General features: G+C 42.4%; 1 protein-coding gene across 1 annotated transcript in view; it reads left to right on the forward strand.

The window, feature by feature from the left end:
- The window catches only part of LOC126159303 (TGF-beta-activated kinase 1 and MAP3K7-binding protein 3), a gene marked incomplete at its 5' end in the record, with an annotated part of 391,229 nt that overhangs the window by 213,555 nt on the left and 155,025 nt on the right, over window positions 1–22,649 (forward strand). The window contains one exon of the mRNA XM_049916505.1: window positions 8,484–8,633. Within this exon, the coding sequence (XP_049772462.1) occupies window positions 8,484–8,633 (150 nt within the window). The remainder of the gene's footprint in view (window positions 1–8,483; window positions 8,634–22,649) is intronic.

The following is a 22,649-nucleotide window of genomic DNA, read 5'->3' on the forward strand; positions in this document are numbered from 1 at the left end:
AATATCTTGAGAGGTCGATAACTTCGGTCTTACACACAGTGCCCTTACCTTTTCGTATCCGATATTAAGTGCTTGTATTACCTGATGGGATTTCTGTATTCTCGAGCGGTGTTGTAGAGAGGCTGTACAAAATCTTCACTCCTTCCAGTAGACATGCTACCAGTGAATCGTTTACTTCCGCGCGATTGTTCCATTTTATAGCCCGGTCCACTGTTGTTCCCGATGTCGTGGCTCTTGGTACTCATGGATCTTGTTGTCAAAGGCAGTTAGGGGAAGTTTATTTAATTTATTAAAGCCTTCTCGTCAGTCATCAAACCAGAGATAAACATCAAGTAATCCCGTATACTTCCAGAGCAACTGGAAGAAATGGTCAGCGGTTCAGAAGTACTATATAGAGAGCGTATAAAAAGAAAGCTTTTTTCGGGCTAGCCGCATAGTAAGTGAAGCTGTGTACAGCGTCTGGAGCGCACTGCGCCCCGCCTACGTATGAAGCCTTCCGTGTAGAACTCATGGGCCGATCACCAGGTGGTAAGTTCCTATGGATCGAAACAGCTGAGGTCATCGGTCCCTAGGCTTACAGACTACTTAATCTAACTTAAACTAACTTACGCTACGGACAACACACACATCCATGCCCGAGGGATGACTCGAACCTCCGACTGGGGGAGCCGCGCGAACCGTGGCAAGGCGCCTCGGTCACCAGGGTCACAGAAGACTGGAGCATAAATCAGTCACGGCCCAGCAAACGATGGGTGAATCTGACCGCGTACTAGGGCTTCGTGTAAATGCGAGTTTTTCTAAAAATCATGATTGTGGTGTAAGCATGATTCCTGCTAACTTTTATTGAAAGTTTAGAATCAATGTAATGCGCAGCTGCTTGCCGGAGGGTTTTCAGAAAACGTGCTGATATTGAATACTTTAGCTTGAAGTGCTGCACCGGTACTCAGTCCCTAAGCGATTTGGGTATCATGAAGATTCTGCCCCTGTACGAATACAATTTCTTCCTGGTGAAACAAATGTATATGTACTCGCAGTAGCAGAGAAAGAAACCGCGATTTGGCTAGGCAATTAACGTAGCTACCGAGGAAACGATTGATAGTTTTCGCGGTATACTAGTGAAAGATCACAGAATGGAAGTGGACGACTTTGCTAACATTGTAGGAATCTCGCGTCGAAAACCGACAAATGGTTTCGAGAATGCCCCCAAGAAAGGGTTATAGGGGCGTTACTGTTTGCAGAATACTGGGTGTCTCTCCCAAGAGACATAAGGCGCATTTTATCTGGTGTTTCGGCAGATGTTAGTGATATCGTTTTTGCACTGTGTTGCTGGAGTCATTCCAAACAATTACTGGCCATCAGATTTTTCATGCGAAACTCAGTTTCAAAAGAAAGCGTCGGTTTGTTTCACAGTTTAAACATAAATTATTTTTTAATCAGAATTATCCCAAATTAGTGTAGCGTGATATTCGTTTTATTGCTATGTATTAACAGGGACAGTAAAACACGAAGAATAACCAGCAATCCTGCAGCGACTCAGTAGCGCCGCTGTGTGGTGGTAGCAGTTAGCTCAGGCCAGGGCAGTGCTGTCGCTGCGGTTATTCTTCGAGTTTTACTGCCCCTGTTGATACATATCGATAAAAAGATTATCAGACTAGACTAATCTGCGACCGCTCCATCGAATGAGGACGTAAAATTCCGTTTTAAAAATAATTTTATTTGTAACAGAAAACAGACGGATGCTTTTCGTTGAAACTGGGCATGGCATGAAAGGCTTTGTGAGCACTGTTTGTTTGGGCCGACTCCAGCTGCGAACTGCAGATACAAAATTGCAAATGTCGGCTGAAACATCAGAGAAAAGGCCCCTGACGATCTTAGGAGAAACACCATGTATATTCAACGCCAGACGACTGTGGCGAGATGCAGGAATACCTACCTAGAATCGACATTTGGTCCAGGGACTGGTAGTTTACGGTGAACATGAATAAATGCATCAACAGGCGTAGATATCCATTACTATTCGATTTTTATGTTGGCGATTAACCACTGGAATCAATAGCTGCCGTAAAATACCAAGGAGTAACCCTCTAAAAATATCGAAAATGCAGTGACTTCGAAAGTTACAGTGACGGGAAAAAATTGCAACGCCAAAAAGTAATTAATGTAGAGTAATGGAATTTCGGGAATACACTTATCTAGACAACATAGTTAAGTGATTAACATCCAAGCTCACAGATTAACGCAGTGCGGGTAAACCATTACAAATGTGAAATGCTGGTACGTTAATAACCGGTGCTACCGCCAGCATGTTGAATGCAAGCATGCAAACATGCATGGATTGTGTTGTTCAGGTGGCGGATGTCAGTTTGTGGGATGGAGTTCGATGTCTGTTGCACTTGGTCGATCAATACACGGACGGTTAATAATGTTTGTGGATGACACTGGAGTTGGCCAATGATGTCCCATGTGTGCTCCGTTGGAGACAGATCTGGTGATCGCGGAGGCCAAGGCTACATGTCAACACTCTGTAGAGCGTGTTGCGTTACAACACCGCCATGTGGGGGAGCGTTATCCTGTTGGAAAACACCACTTGGAATGCTGTTTATGAATGGCAGCACAACAGCTCGAGTCACCAGAATGGCGTACAAATTTGCAATCAGGGTACGTGGGATAACAATGAGAGTGCTCCTGCTGTCATACGAAATCGCTGATACTACATCCTTTCACATCCTGTTTGGTCAGAAGTTAGCTCTCGCGCTGTCTGTGCGGAAGCAGACTTTATACTACAGTTATTCGAGCAGGATATATCGTAACCTTTCTGTTGAGATTCATTCAGATCTACATCCAAACTCTGCAAGCGACCTTATGGTGCGTGCCCAAAGAAACTTTTGGCACCAACATCATTTCCAGCGTTCCCTGTTCTATTCGCGAATGGTACAAAGATGCCATTATCAGTATCAGTTTGAACGTGGTCGTGTAATAGGGCTTTGAGAGGCTGGGTGTTCTTTCTGCGATATTACAGAAATACTTGGCAGGAATGTAGCCACTGCACAGGATTGCTGGCAGCGACAAGAATGTACGGTCGCAAGAAGACAGGGCTCCGGAAGGTCATGTTGCACTACCGAGAGTAAAGAAAATCGTTTTCGGCATATGGCTGTGGCACCTCGTATTGCATCTGCAGCAGCCATTTGAGCAGCAGTTGGCACTACAGTGACACAACGAACTGTTTGAAATCGGTTACTTGAAGGATGGCTCCGATCCAGACTCTCTGCAGCGAGCATCCACTGACCCCAAACCACCGCCATTTGCGACATCAGTTGTGTCATGGGAGAGGTCATTGGAGAGCAGGGTGGAGGTCTGTTGTGTTTTCTGATGTTAGCTTGTTGTGCCTCGGTGACAGGGATGAAGATGTGTTAGTAGGAGGCCATTGGCCTGCAGTGGACCTACACGTGGAGTTATGGGTGAACTCTGTTGGACATTTTTCGAAACTCTGAACGTATCATGGATAAAATAAGGAGCGAAAGGTTATCTATAACTTATACAGAAACCGGAAGGCAGCTACTCGAGTCATAGGACATGATTGTCAGAGATGGCAAAGAAATTGAAAGATAATTTGAACGGAATGGACAGTGTATTGAAAAGAGATTATAAGAGTAACATTAACTAAAGACAGGCGATGCTCAGGAAACTAGATTGGGAAATGAGACACGAGAAATAGTAGATGAGTTTTGATATTTGGGCTGGAAAATAACTGACAGTCGCTGAAGCAGGGAGGATATAAAATGCAATCTGCCAGAAACGAGAAAAGCGTTTTATGGAAAAGAGAAATTTGTTAACTTCGAAGATAAATGTAAGTGTTAGGAAGTCTTTTCTCAAGGTATTTGCGTGGAGTGTATGTAGCCTTGTTGTTTTTGTTGTGGTCTTCAGTCCTGAGACTGGTTTGATGCAGCTCTCCATGCTACTCTATCCTGTGCAAGTTTCTTCATCTCCCAGTACCTACTGCAACCTACATCCTTCTGAATCTGCTTAGTGTATTCATCTCTTGGTCTCCCCCTACGATTTTTACCCTCCACGCTGCCCTCCAATAGTAAATTGGTGATCCTTGGTGATCCCTTGATGCCTCAGAACATGTCCTACCAACTGATCCCTTCTTCTGGTCAAGTTGTGCCACAAACTTCTCTTCTCCCCAATCTCCCCCAATCCTAGCCTTATAAGGTAGGGAAATATGGGCCATAAACCGTTTAGGCAATAAGAGAATAGCATCTAAAGTGGGATGTTGATGATTGGATTATTAAATCGAATAACCAATGAGAAGCTACTGCATGTAATTCGGGAGAAAATAAATTTGTGACACATGACGAAAAGAAGGGATCTGTTGACAGAGCACATCCTTAGGTATTAAGGAATCGTCAATTTGGTAACGTAAGTGTGAAGGGTAAAAATTTTACATGATGACCAATGCTTGGCTATTGTAAGCTTGTTCAAGTGGATGTGGGGCGCAGTAGTTACGCAGGCAGCTAAGAGAGCTATCAAACCAGACTTCGGACTGAAGGTCGCAACAGCAACAAGTTGGGACTCGTTTATTCAGAGCACCAATACAATGGCAAGAACAAAAGTAGGCCTCCCGTGGAAGGGAGGAAAGTCCCAAGATAAAGATGCGAGGCTGCCCCCTTTGTGGCGGCAAGTCCGTTGCAGGATAGAAGCGGTAAATCACGTCCGTAACGGCTAGGAAAGGCCCTGGGACAAAGGCTACGCTGCTACGTAAATTATAACCGCCTGTTGCAGGTCAGATTATGACCAGTTAGAACAACGCAGGGTAACAAACAACAGTTATGCAGGCGTGCCCACCCGTCGCGCTGGGAAATATTTCAAATAATATCTGTCGAAAAACTGAAGGTGCGTACACATGATGTACATATTTAAGGAGAGAAAGTCAAGGACTTGTGAGAGAAGTAGGTTTCCCGGCGCGACTATCATGCTGTACACATTCGTGCGAATCTTAGCACTCAACGTAAGCACTTCGTTGGGTTAGGAGCGTTCCCGAGAACTGTATTCCTCTTTGTACAGCACGGAATGTTACCCAGTCTACTGCTCAGATTAGACAAGACACCGATCGCTGACGCATGTGCTTGGAACGCCTTATCCTCTATTAGCGTCGTCACCCACACATTCGACAGGTGCTACTGAGGGAATCACGTGACCAACGGTGGCTTCATCTCATCCATCTTCCTCGTTATCACCCAGCGGGCAGTCGTAATCCGCACTTTCTGAAAGTCAGATTAATTAACAGCTTATCGCCCTCTGTGCACGCGGCGTCAATATGGTCACCCAGAGTAAATTCGATCCTGAGCTCTCTCTTTCGTGTCTGCCTATAGCCTATCTGTGGTGTGTAACGAACTGTTTCATACTTTAGACGAAAGTGACGAGAGCTGACTGTCTATGAATTGCTTATTCGATTTTGTGCACTTATCATCATTTCTTGGACATGGACCCCGTATGTTTTTTGAGGAGGGTAGAGACTGTAGGATCGATAGTATTCAGAAAAGTTACTGTGAACTAGTGGCTTGAAATCAAACGCAAGTTGACTAGATGTGAACTGTAGTACCTGGAACTAAATAGTTTTATTGTGAAAAAGCTCCGTCACTGGCAATTTTGATGTTGTTACGAGAATATATAAGCTATGGTGTGATATCATCACCTATGGTGTGGCGGACTGGAACCAGTTCAGAATAAAAAACACTCCAAGGATGTATCCGTTTAAACAAGAGCAACGCGTTTCATAAGAAAACCGCTAAACTCGTTTGTCGGAACTATAAGCGTATTTATTCACTGCACTTAAATTCCTTGTTCTGATTCATTTTCTCCACTTTCGCTGTTAGCTTGTTGCATGTTGCGGCCCCGCAATTTCCTTTGTTTGACATCCCTTTCCACCTCGTACTAAAAATTTTTAATGTCATTAGGTGCCTTTTCGGTTGCTGGTCGCATAATTTTTTTCTAATCTAGCATTTCAGTAAACTAATGTCATGCCTGTTAAATAAGAAACACGATGTATATATTCAAAGTGAAGTTATTAAATACTGATTAACTAAAAAATTCATATTATTAGTTAAGAAGTAATTTTCTTTATTTGAAGGTTACGGATACTATGAACTTTCAGGGGAACAATTGTAATAAGTAATAGTGAAGAGATGATGCGTGCAAGGCAGTTTTTCCGGCCAGCTGTGGAGTAGGTGGACATGGGAGGCCCACTTTTGTAGCTGACGCTTTCTGCTCTGTCAACGTTATCTGAGTGTACTTTATCGGAAGACAGGCTCCGTCACGTTGGACATGTTTGGACAAGGTTTTCACGAGGAAGAGCAAATATTTGATAAGTGGCAAAAGTTCCTGTTAGTTTTGGTTTAATCCATTCCATAGACGAAACTGATGTAATGGACGGTGATCACATTCGACGTGTTGTTCGGCAAGTGATTATTATATAGTACTCGCACAAACAAAGTTGACACTCGGCGCGCTGGCTGACGGGAGCAACTGCGAGTGGGAAATGTCTTTACATACGCTACCATCAGCCAGAGCAGCCGAGTGTCAACTTTGTTTGCGCGTATAATGCTTACTGGCTCACGTCATGGCTATGACGTATTGAAGATTCGTAGCTAATAAAGAAGATTCTTGTTGTGCACATGAAGCTCTTTTAGCGACATTACCAAATAAGCTGAGCTACTTCACATCACACAACTATTTGGCGATACACAGTACAACACGTGCACTGTTACTTTAATATGGGCTTGAATCATAAAACGTCTGAAATAATTACAGCCACGCAGAGCGGACGCAGATTTATATTCAGTGATGGCACATCAAGAACAATCGAGACCTCGTTGTTATGGTGTAGAGAATTTGCTTATGTAAATTACTGCAATGTTACGCCACAATTTTGTGCAGAGGAAAGATTTATTTTTGAAACAATTGAATTGCTCACTGCTCTGTACTGTCATACAAAAGGGGAAAAAATGGTTCAAATGGCTCTGAGCACTATGGGACTTAACATCTATGGTCATCAGTCCCCTAGAACTTAGACTTAAACCTAAGTAACTTAAGGACATCACACAAACCCAGTCATCACGAGGCTACAAAAGGAAACATCACATTGAAATAACTTGACACAGGAACACTGTTTACGTGATCGAGAAGCAGTTCGCAGCTAATATAACTACACTATGTTTGAAATGTTTGGATATTGGGTAGCTTGGCGTCGCAGAAAGTGGAGCAATTGTAAAAGTGAAGCAACTGGACGTACAAACAGTATATTTAAGGAGTGCACAGCAAAAACTTTAATAAGACTAAGTAGCGCCTCACTGCTTGCTTAAGAACAAAGACTGATAGGGGTAAGTCCGAGAGGCCTAGCGATTTTAGTCGCTTCAGTCCGGAACCGCGCTGCTGCTGCGATCGCAGGTTCGAATCCTGCCCCGGGCATGGATGTGTTTGATGTCCTTAGGTTAGTTAGGTTTCCTTAGTTCTAAGTCTAGGGGACTGATGACCTCAGATTTTAAGTCCCAGTGTAGTTAGAACCATTTGAACCATATGTCCGAAAGAACAGACACCACGCGGAATCCGTAATTGTGATACATGTATCGCAGTTGTCGATTCCACATTTATATAACTGATTCGCCAAGATGGGCAATGGTTCCACCTTCTGCAGTGCGGATGCACAAGTACGTCCGACTTCCTGCGGGAATCTGAGAGTAGCGAGCATGGGCGAAATGGGCAGGGACTGCGGATAGGTGCTGGTCGGCCGTGAGGCGTGCCGAGGTAGTCCGCGCAGTTGCGATAGACACTATCCCGGAAGGCGTAGTGGTTAACGCAACTGCCTGATAGGCGTAGTTGGCACGGTAGCTCATCGTGTTCAGTCAGGGGGTTAGCTGCCCTGTGTAATAAAAAATACCTGAGAGAATGGATGAACGATGAATTTGAACGGGTGTCATGGGACGTGCGCCCCGAACAAATGCAACGAACAAACTGAGATTTTAAAAAAAGTAAGCAGGAGATCCCAGGTGCGATTCCCGGCCCGGTACACATTTTCGCTCGTCGCCGCTGATTCCATGTAATTTCCCGATGCAGCTGACACAAGTAATCCATTTCCTTCCCTCTCTCCTCCCCTCCACCTTCAATTTTCATATAATGACAGGGATAATATGTGAGTAATTCAACTGACTGTTTTTGTATAAAATTCTTTCATGATCTCAACATGCACCAACATTTTTGTGTTACTGTAGGCTTCTCAAACATTATTGTATTTATCGCTGATACTTGCCTCTCGGCCTCGTACATTTTATATTATTTATGTGCAGCTTCCATTTTCGCTACACAGCCAGGTTCCACGAAGTCCTTCATGCCCAAGTCGTATGACTTTCGTATGTGAATGCTTGGCAGCTTCCCCCAGTGCCAACCGCCCCGCTGTAATCGATATGGTACAAATTTTGTAATCCTAGGCCACATGCTGACTGCGCTGCCCAACTTGGTGCCATCCAGATCTTCTGCGTCTACTCAGCAGCGACCATACTCAAGGTCCCTGTCAGAGCGACTCCGAGAATCTGCTGAGCGCTGCAGCTTGTCCCAGCAATGCCCCTGGCTCGACTTAGGTAATACATTTTGTTTACCATGATATCTACTCAAAACGATTCCTGTATAATATTCACTAATTTCAGCGCATAAATCCCCTATATTTTCTTTTAAAAAAACAGCTCCCCTCTACGATTGCGCGAACCGTAGGTATTCATATTACAGCTCCTTTCAAACACATCGATCGAGGGAGGCTGTCTGTCCCCCTTCTCCCTCTTTTTCTGTTTAAAGTGAACTTGTATTTCATGTACAATCACACGTACCTCCGTGGCTCATTTATCTCTGACTTACCTACCATCTTTCCAATAAAGAAGATTACTCCGTAGGGAGTGTATATACTCACTGTGGTTCAGTAAGGTATAATTAACGCGCAGCAACATTTTTTAGGTGTCTCTCATGTTCTTTAGCTTTATCGTCCCAGCAAATTTCTACTTATTTTCTTAGTTCTTAGTTCTTTGGACGTTGAAATACCACTTTTTTAAAATCTTTAACGATCTTCATACCTTAATTAAAGCTATGCTGTCTCCTCTGTTCAGTTCGTCCACGCGATCGCCTGATCGCCTGTATGCAGTTTTGAAAACAGTAAAATGTGTTGCTATCGTAACCTGGCCTTACCAGCAACAGAACGAGGCGTAGGATATAGTCGATATACCGCTGGGCTGTAAGGGTGCCGCGGATAACGACCAAATGGGTGCTGCAATGAAATGAAATTAGATTAGATTAGATTAGTACTTGTTCCATAGATCATGAATACGACACTTCGTAATGATGTGGAACGTGTCAGGTTAATAAAAGGTGTCCATACAAGATATTACATTACACAAAATATTACATGACACTTAATATTTTTAATTTTTTTGTGGAGGTTGGGGAAATTACCCACTTACTATATCCAAAAATTCATCTAATGAGTAGAAGGAGTTGCCATTAAGAAATTCTTTTAATTTCCTTTTAAATGCTATATGGCTATCTGCCAGACTTTTGATGCTATTAGGTAAGTGACCAAAGACTTTTGTGGCAGCATAATTTACCCCCTTCTGTGCCAAAGTTAGATTTAACCTTGAGTAGTGAAGATCATCCTTTCTCCTAGTGTTGTAGCCATGTACACTGCTATTACTTCTGAATTCGTTCGGATTGTAAATAACAAATTTCATAAGTGAATATATATATTGTAAGGTTACAGTGAAGATCTCTAGCTCCTTAAATAAGTGTCTGCAGGATGATCTTGGATGAGCTCCAGCAATGATTCTGATTACACGCTTTTGTGCAATGAAAACACTTTTACTCAATGTTGAGTTACCCCAGAATATGATGCCATACGAAAGCAGAGAATGAAAATAGGCGTGGTAAGCTAATTTACTGAGATGTATATCGCCAAAATTTGCAATGACCCTAATAGCATAAGTAGCTGAACTCAACGTTTCAGCAGATCTTCAGTGTGTTTTTTCCATTCAACCCCTCATCAATGCATACACCTAGAAATTTTGAATATTCTGCCTTAGCTACCGATTTTTGATCGAAGTCTATATTTATTAATTGCAGAGAACCACTTAATGATTTTCTGAAAAACATCGTTTACAATTTTACCAGTTAATTCTTGTCTGTTGGGTGTGATAGCTATACTTGTACCATCGGCAAAAAGTACCAGCTTTGCATGTTCGTGAATATAGAATGGCAAGTCATTAATATATATTAAGAACAGCAGAGGACCAAAGACCGAACCTTTCGGCACCCCATTCTTGATTCTTCCCCAGTTTGAGAAATCATCAGTTTTTTGCATATTATGTGAACTGCTTATTTCAACTTTCTGCACTCTTCCAGTTAGGTATGATTTAAACCATTTGAGCGCTGTCCCATTCATACCACATTACTTGAGCTTATCTAGGAGTATTCCATGATTTACACAATCGAAAACCTTTGAGAGATCACAAAAAGTCCCAACGGGTGACTTCCGGTTACTCAGAGCATTTAATATTTCATTAGTGAAAGTATATATAGCATTTTCCGTTGAAAAACCTTTCTGGAAGCCAAACTACCATTTTGTTAAGACTTTATTTTTACAGAAGGTGTGAAGTTACTCTACAATACATTACTTTTTCAAGAATTTTGGATAAGGCGGTCAGAAGAGAAATTGGGCAGTAGTTGTTGACATCAGACGTATCCCCTTTTTTATGCAGTGGTTTAACAATGACATACTTCAGTCTGTCTGGGAAAATACCCTGCTTCAGAGAGCTATTACAAAAAATGGCTCTGAGCACTATGCGACTTACCTTCTGAGGTCATCAGTCGCCTAGAACTTAGAACTAATTAAACCCAACTAACCTAAGGACATCACACACATCCATGCCCGAGGCAGGATTCGAATGTGCGACCGTAGCGGTCGCTCGGCTCCAGGCTGTAGCGCCTAGAATCGCACGGTCACTCCGGCCAGCGAGCTATTACATATGTGGCTAAGAATCCCACTTATCTCTTGGGAACAAGCTTTTATTATCCTGCTGGAAATGCCATCAATTCCATGTGAGCTTTTATTCTTGAGGGAGTTTATTATCTTCCTAATTTCAGAAGGAGAGGTGGGTGGAATTTCAATTGCATCAAAAGTGTGGGTAAGGCCTCTTCCATTAACTGCCATGCCTCTTTTAATGAACATTTAGATCTTATTTTCTCTACAACATTTAAAAAATGAAATGGCGCTCCAGACCATCATTCCTGTTTGTCGGGCCGTATGTCGGACGACATTGAGGCTGGTATCCCATCACTCTCTGGGGCGTCTTCAGTCACGTCTTGGACATGGCTTGGAATTCCATTGATCTGAGTAGAATTGTCTTCACTGATGAGTCGCGCTTTGAATTGAGCCCTGATGACCAGCGAAGCGGACGGCGGTGTGATACCAGCCTGACTGTTGCTCGCCATTCGACCCGACAACCAGAAGTGATGGTCTGGGGTATCGTTTTCATTACATAGCAGGACCTCTTTGGTTGTTATCCGCGAAAGCCTTAGAGCACAGCGCTACGTCGACGATATTTTACGCCTCGTTTTGTTGCCCTTCAAGGCAAGCTATCCTGAGCTTACCTTCCAGCAAGATAATTACCGCCCGTACACGACGAGAGTTTGTACTGCTTGTCTTCGTGCTTGCCAAGCCCTACCTGGGTCAACGAGGTCATTGGATCACTCCCCAGTTGAGAACGTTTCCAGCGTTATGGGCAGTTCTTCCAACCAGATCGGAATTTTGACGATCTAATACGCCAGTAGGACAGAATTTGGCACGATGTCCCTCAGGAGGACATCCAACAACTCTTCTCAATCAATGGAAACTGTTTGCATAAGGACCAAAGGTGGACCAGTTCGTTACTGACTTGCTCAGTTTGTGAAGCTGTTTCTCTTGAGCCGCACGGGGTAGCCGCGCGGTTTGGGGCGCCTTGCCACGGTTCGCGCGGCTCCCCCCCGTCGGAGGTTCGAGTCCTCCCTCGAGCATGGGTGTGTGTGTTGTCCTTAATGTAAGTTAAAGTTAGATTAAGTCGCGTGTAAACCTAGGGACCGATGACCTCAGCAGTTTGGTGTCATAGGAACTTACCACATATTTCCAAAATTTTCTTTCTCTTGACTAAGTCTTCCCAGCTTTCTGAAATTGTAATCGTTGGTTTGTCTGTACTTGTAAATTACTTTTACCGATTTCCCTTCACATTTGGATATTTATTCCTTGGCGCGTCGTTTTCGTCGTCTTAGAGTGTATTCTGATCCAGTCAACGCAATCTACAGCTACATTGCGGTCACGGAAAGCAGTAAGCGACCATATGACTTTCTGTCGATTGTTTCAATGTGTTGACGGGCAGCCATCATTTCTTCCACATGCTGGAGCTGATGTTTCGAGGATGTCACAGCTTTTGTCAACGGGTCCAGTTGAGCTAATTTACCTATTGTGACTACATCAGTTAGACGCTGTAAAAATAGCTGGCAATCTAAACGACAATAACCGTCGGACTGAAAATGGAAAATAACGAATAATCCAGCAATTTAATAAAAGCCATTATTAACTTATTGAGTAATTAGAGAAATGTTATAAATGCAGGTTAAATCGGATGATTCTTTCAAGAGAAAGAGCTTCACAAATTTTAACGACTAAATATTAATTAACATAGAAGCACGGCACGGGTTTTCCAATATCGCCTAGCCGGCGATCACTACAGTGACAATACACGAAGAACGTATTAATAAATCTGTAGAATAAGGGAACATATTTTTGCGTAACGGCAGGTACAGCATTTGAGGCAAGGTGAGGGATACCGTTAACAGCTTCCTTGGATCTTAAAATTAGAAAATCATTAGCAAGTTGCGTCCCCTAATGCGATGACAGCAGCGCATTCTTATTATGGACATAAGGTGCTGTGTACTGCATGCCCAGTTCGTAAACCACGATCTTCTGGTGGGGAGGCTGTAGATTATGGCACTGGCAGCTATTCCTCCGACTCTTCGTTCCTGGCGTCGTATGCCTTAGTTTTAAAGTTAAGGATATTGTCGGTTGCATTTAAATCGACGGTGAGCAAGTTCCTTTCGTGCTTTGTGTCTTTTGCGAGGCTGTCCACTTACCTATTTTGTTGAATGCCTCCGTGCGCTTACCTCAATATATACAGGGTTATTACAAATGATTGAAGCGATTTCACAGCTCTACAATAACTTCATTATTTGAGATATTTTCACAATGCTTTCCACACACATACAAAAACTCAAAAAGATTTTTTAGGCATTCACAAATGTTCGATATGTGCCCCTTTAGTGATTCGGCAGACATCAAGCCGATAATCAAGTTCCCCCCACCCTCGGCGCAGCGCGTGAGTTCGAAAGCATCGTTGATGCGAGCTCGCAGTTCTGGCACGTTTCTTGATAGAGGAGGTTTAAACACTGAATCTTTCACATAACCCCACAGAAAGAAATCGCATGGGGTTAAGTCGGGAGAGCGTGGAGGCCATGACATGAATTGCTGATCTTGATCTCCACCACCACCGATCCATCGGTTTTCCAATCTCCTGTTTAAGAAATGCCGAACATCATGATGGAAGTGCGGTGGAGCACCATCCTGTTGAAAGATGAAGTCGGCGCTGTCGGTCTCCAGTTGTGGCATGAGCCAATTTTCCAGCATGTCCAGATACACGTGTCCAGTAACGTTTTTTTCACAGAAGAAAAAGGGGCCGTAAACTTTAAACCGTGAGATTCCACAAAACACGTTAACATTTTGTCTCACTGCGCTCTCGAGCGCTCTGGCGGCAGAAACCTGAAGTGCGGCTTCAGCCGAAAAAAACTATGAGTTTTTCTACGTATCTGTAGTGTGTCGTGACCATATGTCAATGAATGGAGCTACAGTGAATTTATGAAATCGCTTCAATCATTTGTAATAGCCCTGTAATGACAGCGTACTATACTTCTAGTTGACACAGTCTATAGCGTGGTCTCCTGGTTAACGCCACTCGTTTTGCGCCCCTTTCATCTGTTCTCCATTCCGAGTGTTGCCTAGTTGCAACCTCAGCAGTGTTCGTTTTCACACACGTTAGCAGTGTTATGGCTCTTGTTCAAACGCGCGTCGCTGTGCGCTCAACACAGCGAATCATATGGAATTTTCAGAGCGTAAATGACTTGTTCTCGTTTAGTCACATCGTCCAGTTACTGTTCGCCATATACTTATCGACTTGATGTGTCCATTCCAAGATTCGTCCTATATCAAACCATTTATGTCTTCAAAATATCTTTTTGTTTCTGTACCCATTTCACTTCTTTGCACAAGTAGACCTACTTATCTGTGTTCCGATTTTTTCCTTTTTTTTCCCTCGACCGTTTCGTCACTGATGGTTTTTGTGTAACTATTACATTTTTACTTTACAACATGTCTGTTCTTATGCAATGAAATTTTCTCTCTGTATTCACCCAAGACGTAGCAGCGTTGCATTTGCCCTCAGGTGAACTTATATAGTATACAGTGTAGTGCGAAATTTCTCAGACATTAGTTATACTAAGGCAAATATAGTGGGCAGTTCTTAGGGGCAGAATAAAAACACACATTGTTCGTGATAAATTGAAGAGTTAAAAAAAGCGCTGAATACTTTTAGGAATTAAAAATAAACTCGACCACCTAGCTGGAATATACGTTACAAATATCATTTGTTTCTTCCGTATGATGCTCATCTAGTGAGTGCATCATGCCTCCATCTTGATTCGTAAGGCAGTCCGTCTTACATCAAGAAGCATTTTCTCCTTCGTCTGGTCTTACATCAAGAAGCACATTATATTTCTATTTTCATACAATAACTGAAAAACGCTATAGTGAATTCCTAAAGTCTGTGATGCTGTTCTGAAACTTTTGCTTGCATTAGGAAGACGAGTAATGACTTTCCACTCAAAATTAGTTGCCCCTGGGTCCTTGCAACTCAATTTGTAGCTTAATTGTGTGTCACTAATGGATAATTTGCTTCTAACATAGAATCACAAGTAACGGAAGAGCCGAAAAAACTATGATGAAATCAGGTGTGGGAAATAAGTGCTCAACTGTCGAAATAGAGATCCAATCACTATGCAGTACGTTACCAAAAGGCGGCAGCTCCTACAACCCCGTAATTGTTTGAAGACAACAATGAAACTTGGAAGAATAGGTACACTATGTGATCAAAAGTATCCGGACACCACCAAAAACATACGTTTTTCATATTAGGTGCATTGTGCTGCCACCTACTGCCAGGTACTCCGTATCAGCGACCTCAGTAGTCATTAGACATCGTGTGAGAGCAGAATGGGGCGCTCCACGGAACTCACGGACTTCGAACATGGTCAAGTGATTGGGTGTTACTTGTGTCATATGTCTGTACGCGAGATTTCCACACTCCTAAATATCGCTGGGTCCACTGTTCACGATGTGATAGTGAAGGGGAAACGTGAAGGGACACGTACAGCACAAAAGCATACAGGCCGACCTCGTCTGTTGACTGACAGAGACCGCCGACCGCTGAAGACGGACGTAATGAGTAATAAGCAGACATCTATCCAGACCATCATACAGGAATTCAAAACTGCATCAGGATACACTGCAAGTACTATGACAATTAGGCGGGAGGTGAGAAAACTCGGATTTCATGGTCGAGCAGCTGCTCATAAGCCACACATCACGCCGGTAAATGCCAAACGACGTTCACAATGGCTCTGAACACTACGCGATTTAACTTCTGAGGTCATAAGTCGCCTAGAACTTAGAACTAATTAAACCTAAGTAACCTAAGGACAGCTCACACATCCATGCCAGAGGCAGGATTCGAACCTGCGACCGTAGCGGTCGCTCGGCTCGAGACTGTAGCGCCTAGAACCGCACAGCCACTCATGCCGGCGCCAAACGACGCCTCGCTTGGCGTAAGGAGCGTGAACATTGGACGATTGAACAGTGGGAAAATGTTGTGTGGAGTGACAAATCACAGTACAAAATGTGGCGATTCCGATGGCAGAGTGTGGGTATGGCGAATGCCCGGTGAACGTCTTCCTCCAGCGCGTGTTGTGCCAATAGTAAAATTCGGAGGCGGTGGTATTATGGTGTGGTCGTGTTTTTTATGGAGGGGGCTTGCACACTTGTTGTTTTGCGTGCCACTATCACAGCACAGGCCTACATTGATGTTTTAAGCACATTCTTGCTTCCCATTGTTGAAGAGCAATTCGGGGATGGCGATTGCATCTTTCAACATGATCGAGCATCTGTTCATAACGCACGGCCTGTGGCGAAGTGCTTACTTAACAATAACATCCCTGTAATGGACTGGTCTGCACAGAGTCCGTCCTGAATCCTATAGAACACCTTTGGGATATTTTGGAACGCCGACTTCTTGCCAGGCCTCACCGACCGCCATCGATACCTCTCCTCAGTGCAGCACTCCGTGAAGAATGGGCTGCCATTCCCCAAGAAACCTTCCAGCACCTGATTGAACGTATGCCTGCGAGAGTGGAAGCTGTCATCAAGGCTAAGGGTGGGCCAACACCATATTGAATTTCAACATTACCGATGGAGGGCGCCACGAACTTGTAAGTCAGTTTCAGCCAGGTGTCCGGATACTTTTGAGCTCGTAGTGTATGTGGTTGAGCCGCGGCGGTGGCGGCTACCCTGTATTTGACCCAATCCCTGTTCATGTGAGCAGCCCGTGTGAGAACCTCCCGGATCAAGGAAACCTGACACACTATCAGGCTGGGGCAAAACAAGCAGTATATGTCTTCCATAGGCCCTGGGCAAGGTGGTGCGCTGGATAAGGCAATGGAGAAGCGATATGCATTCAGCTATCCAGATTTGGTTTCCATGATATCCCTAAATCGCTTTGCAAAGGACACGGCTGACTTCCTTCTTTATGTTTGTGCAAGCTGGTGCTCCGTCTGCATTGACATCTCCGGCGGCATTGACCTTAAATTTTCCTTCCCTCTCGGTTGGTCAAATGCATACCATAGCATGTTCCCCAACACCGTATTCAGATATTCACACAGCTTCCTCTATGATGGTTTAATAGAAAAGAAGAACAAATACCTCTTAAAAAGCTTTTTAACTGTCACTCTTTAACAAAATTGTTTGTCAATCTAGGAAATCCCCTGGAGTGTTTTATGTATATACTAGGTTATCGCCTGCTGCTTCGCTCGTGTCCACAATTTTTTTTCTTTTTGTTTAATCGAATATTTATGTTGTCCACAAACTGCATCACTTTCTACACTTTTCTCGCTAGTTAAGGCCTTAGAAGAATGGTCTTTTCCGAATGTACTTCTGCCCAAAAAGCGATTCGGTAGCTAGAGTCGAGGTGTTTGTAATCCTGTCTTTTGCGTTCTTATGTAAATACTCCTGTAGAAACTTTATTCCGTAACACACATTTCTTTACGTCTAACAGAGGAGTGAAATAGCAGTTTAGCTTTAAAAAAATTTTAGTACATCGGTAACGAAATATTTTCTTAAAATTTTCGTCCCCTATTTCACCTCCACAGAGGTTGGATCCAAAAACACTGAAACATGTAATTTTTTATTTGTAACTGAGAAATGAATTACCAATTTTCGTAGATTTAGCGCACACTCCGCTGCAGAGTGAAAATCTCATTCTTGACTCTGTAATAGTTTTAATAAACCTTATTCATTTTCCGCGGTGTGTAACATTAAAGCAAATGCAACATCGACCTTTGAGATGGTGACGAAAACGTGTATTTATGCTCATTGTTCGTGAAATTGCAACCGAATGAAATTGCTTTGTAGTAATCAGCTGCTGTGCCAGGTTGTTTCTGTTCCACGAACGAAGCGGTCTCGTTGCCGTCATCACACTAATGATTTAATCACGATGGTTAGTCGGCCGTCGTATTCACCGCAGCATACGGAAGAAAGCAGCTCAGGTCCATGTCTCGCAACTAGCCAGTGGGTTTCTTATTTGACCCAACACTACTGCGCACCTGAAACAATTATTACGCATGTCCAGCATGTATTTAATGCTATGTATGCTTATGTTTATTCTGTGCAACGCGGTTAACTTTTCATTTTTTTGTTCATAACTACAGGAGCCAAAATCTGCAGTCACCGTTAGCACAGTAAGTTATATTCACCGAATTATGAAATTTATTTGCTATTAATTTCTTCATTGAATTCTGAAAACGTGCCCTCCTGTGTATCCAAAGCAGGTCGTATAATACATTCATGACACTGAAAATTTCCTACCTAGCAGTAATTTCTTATTATCAACTGTAACAAAGCACTAACGAAGATGTTACTTTATGCAATATAACTTGACCATAAATATTTATAAGAATTATAATTGATTGGAAAGAATATGCAATGAAAATATTTGATGAGGTAGTAATTGAAACAGACTGAGATGTTCAATGATTAAGACATTGGAGTCACATTCTTCCAATTGCCGTGCAGCCATCCAGTTTTATGTTTTCAGTGGTTTCTCTAAATCGATTAATGCGAATTCCGGGACAGTTCCTTCGAAGAAGACACGGACGATTTCCTTCTTCATCCTTAGCTGACAGACTGCTGTTGAGTACTTTCTGTAATGGCCAAGTCGTCGGTGGCACGCTTATCTCTAATCTTCCTTCCGTCGACGATAATTGGATTCACTTTGCTGCATGTAATGTTTAGTGCAGTTGACAAGCTGTCGCGTATTTCACTTTCCCCATGTGCGAGGGCCGTTAGCAACCTGTTCCTAATCACCCGAGCTGCAAGCAGTTGACAGCTGAAGTTAGCAACTAGTCTGTACGCTCTTGCGTGGAGCGCGCAGACTTTCTGTGTGGAAGGACAGCGGTGCGTTTAAGAGAACGAAATACGAGACGATGCGCGCATTACATCTTTATCTATTATTCTTCGTTTTTATTCGTTGACCTTACGTTTACCGACCGTGATTGAGAAGCGGTAGAGGCAAGTGACAAGAAGCATTAAGACTGGAACTAACTCTAAAGCAATTAAATGAATGCTGAAACTGGGCTACTGCAGTTATTGGTGACAACAGAATTCTAATGGGCATTAAAGTAAGGTCCATAATGATTCAACAAGCCTTCAGAAATAAATGTAGTTTGTCAATAAACAACCACTTCGGATCAAGAAAAAATACACACAACTTTTTAGTACACTGAGAGTACGAATTGAAGAAACTCCTTCAGTCACAAATTTTCATGTTTTATTAAGTACACGATGCATTTAGGACCCTGTGGGTTCATCATCAAGTATAAACCGCCTTCACAAATGATTTATTTTTGCTCTTGAATTAGATGGAATGCCTGTTCCTGTCATGAAAATGTTATGAATTTATTAAGTCAGATGCGGAAAAAATGTGCAAAACAGTGCATAAATAAAAAGTGTAAACTTACCACACAACCTAAGAAATGTGTTTTTAACTTTTTAACACCATCACACATTTCTCCATCCAGTTCGCGCGTGTCACTTCACTCAAGATGCACCTTTGAATACATATTTTCGTAAACACTTCATAGATGTTGTTCAACATGGTGCGATCAAAGACGAATTTATTCGCAGTGTCAGAGATCGAAGTATTAAGCAAATGACACATGCAGGGAATAACTTTAGAATAGGTCTTTAAAATTACTAAAATAACAGTGGCTTGCGAAAGCTGTATGTTCATTTAACACAGATTCTGGTTTTTTGATTTTATGGAGGTATATCTCCAGTTGTTCCAACAGATCAAGGGTCTTACCATTGTTTTTTTTTGTCCAGTACTACCAAATTGTTTGCTAGACTGTTGATGACATGTTTCGTTTCCAACATATGTTGTGTTATAACAGATTTTTCTAAGTGGTTGAGGGTGAAAGCATTTATGTGTACGTGAAAATTGGTTTTGAAGTTTCTGCCAAAAATTAAACATCAATGGGGTGTACAAAGCATCGTGCTCCAGTTGTCGTGCCTACTATGTAGGAAAAACAGGCAAAAACTTAAAAAACCGTATTCAAGACCACACAAATGCTTTCACTCTCAACCACTTCGAAAAATCTGTCATAGCACAACATATGTTGTAAACGAAACATATCGTCAACAGTGTATCCAACAATTTGATAGTACTGCACAATCAAGCCAATGATAAAACCCTAAATCTGTTGGAACAACTGGAGATACACCTCCATAAAATCAAAAAACTAGAATCTGTGTTAAATCAACAGACAGATTCCACAAGCCGCAATTATTTTAATAATTTTAAAGACCTATTCTAAAGTTATTCCCTGAATATGTTAGTTGTTTAATAATTAGATCTCTGGCACTGCGAATAAATTCATCTTCGATCACACCATATTTAACAACATCTGTGAAGTGTTTACAAAAATGTGCAAACAAATGTGCGTCTTGAGTGAAGTGATATAGATGAACGGGACGGAGAAACCAATGTATAATGGTTTTAAAAAATCAAAAACGCTTTTCGTGGGTTGCGTGGTAAGTTTACACTGTTTGTTATTCCACTGTTTCGCACATTTTTTCCACATTTGACTTAAGAAATTTATAACCTAACATCAAATCTTTTCATGACAGGAATATGCATTCTGCCTCATTCAAGAGCAAAAATAAATCATGTTTTAAGACGATTTACATCTGATGATGGACCCACAGGGTCCTAAATACGTCGTGTATTTGATAGCACACAAAAATTTGTGACTGAAGGAGTTTTTTAATTCGTACCTCCAGTGTATTGAATACAGCTACGCTGACAGCTGCAAAATATGGGTAAAGTTAAATGTATTTTGAATGTTTTAATCTGTGATTGTGAAAGGTGAGCAACAGGGAGAGGGGAAAGCAAAATATTAGAAGTGCTAAAGATGGGTTCAAATGGTTCAAATGGCTCTGAGCACTATGGGACTCAACATCTTAGGTCATAAGTCCCCTAGAACTTAGAACTACTTAAACCTAACTAACCTAAGGACATCACACACACCCATGCCCGAGGCAGGATTCGAACCTGCGACCGTAGCAGTCCCGCGGTTCCGGACTGCAGCGCCAGAACCGCTAGACCACCGCGGCCGGCAACTAAAGATGGGGATGTAGAGGAGACAACATCGTGTTGGTAAGTGTCACGTTAGATCCGTCGATGTATAATGAGTAAAACTTATTTTGTCATGTCATTCGTGTACCGCGTGCAATATTTAATGCGAATTACCATTAGCACAGCACAGCGAAAGTGAACGCACCATCGCTTCATCTTCATAATGAAGAAAACATATGTTCGTATTCTTTCTAAAGCCGCTCGTAACTCATATATATCTACATCTACATGACTGCTTTGCAGTTCGCATTTAAGTGCCTAGCGGAGAGTTCGTCGAACCACATTCAGACTATTTATTGCTCTACCATTCCACTCCCGAACAGCACGTGAGGAAAATGAACACTCTAATCTTCCCGTACTAGTTTTGATTTCTGTTATTCTGTCGATCATTTCTTCCTGTTGGCGCCAATAAAATATTTTCGTGTCCAGAGGAGAAAGTTGATGATGGAAATTTCGTGAAAAGATCTCGCAACAACGAAAAATGTCTGTGTTTTAATAATTGCCACCCCAACTCGCGTGTCATGTCCGTGACACTGTCTCCCCTGATTCGCGATAAAACAAAACGAGCTGCCCTTCTTTGAACTTTTGCTATATCCTCCGTCAGTCCCTTCTGATGCAGGCCCTCCACCGTTCAGCAGTAGTCCAGAAGAGGACGGCCAAGCGTAGCGTCGGCAGTCTCTCCCGTAGAGCTGTTGCATCTTCAATGTACTCTTGTCACTAAATCACAGCCTTTGGTTTTTCTTTTCCACATCTTCTATGTGATCGTTCCAGTTAAAGTTATTTGTAATAGTAATTCCTAGTTATTTAGTTGAACTGATAGCCGTTTTTGATTGATCGTGTAATCGAAATTTAAGGAACTCCTTTTAGTATCCATTTGGATGACCTCACACTTTTCCTTATTTAGACTTAATTGCCGCTTTCGTACCAAACAGATATCGTGACTGAATCATTTGGCAGTTGGTTTTGATCTGCAAATGACGTACTAGATACTAAATAACAGCATCATCTGCAAAATATCCAGGAAGGCTACTCAGATTGTATCGTAAATCGTTTATGTAGATTAGGAACAGAAGAGGGCCTACAATACTTTCTTGAAGAACGCCAGGTATCACTTCTGTTTTACACGATGACTTTCCGTCAGTTGCTATGACCTGTGACCTTTCTGACAGGAAATCTGGAATCCAGTAGCACAACTAAGACGAAAATCCATCGGCACGCAGTTGCTTATGAGGAACGGTATCAAAAATCTTGAGGAAATCTAGTAATATGAAATCAAGTTGACATCTCCTGCCAATAGCACGTATTACTTGGTGCGAATGAAGAGCTAGTTGTGTTCCACAGTAATGTGGTATTTTCAGAATCCGTGGTGTCTAGATGTCCAATAGATCGTTTTCTTCAAGGTAATTCATTAATAGAGATTTATCTGGTAATAAATATGCAACCAGTCGCTTTTTTTAGTGTTTTGATACGATTTATTCAACCAAAAAGATGTTTTCGAGCCACAGCAGGCTCATC

The sequence above is a fragment of the Schistocerca cancellata genome, chromosome 2 (genome assembly GCF_023864275.1).
Source record: "Schistocerca cancellata isolate TAMUIC-IGC-003103 chromosome 2, iqSchCanc2.1, whole genome shotgun sequence".
Lineage (NCBI taxonomy): Eukaryota > Metazoa > Arthropoda > Insecta > Orthoptera > Acrididae > Schistocerca > Schistocerca cancellata.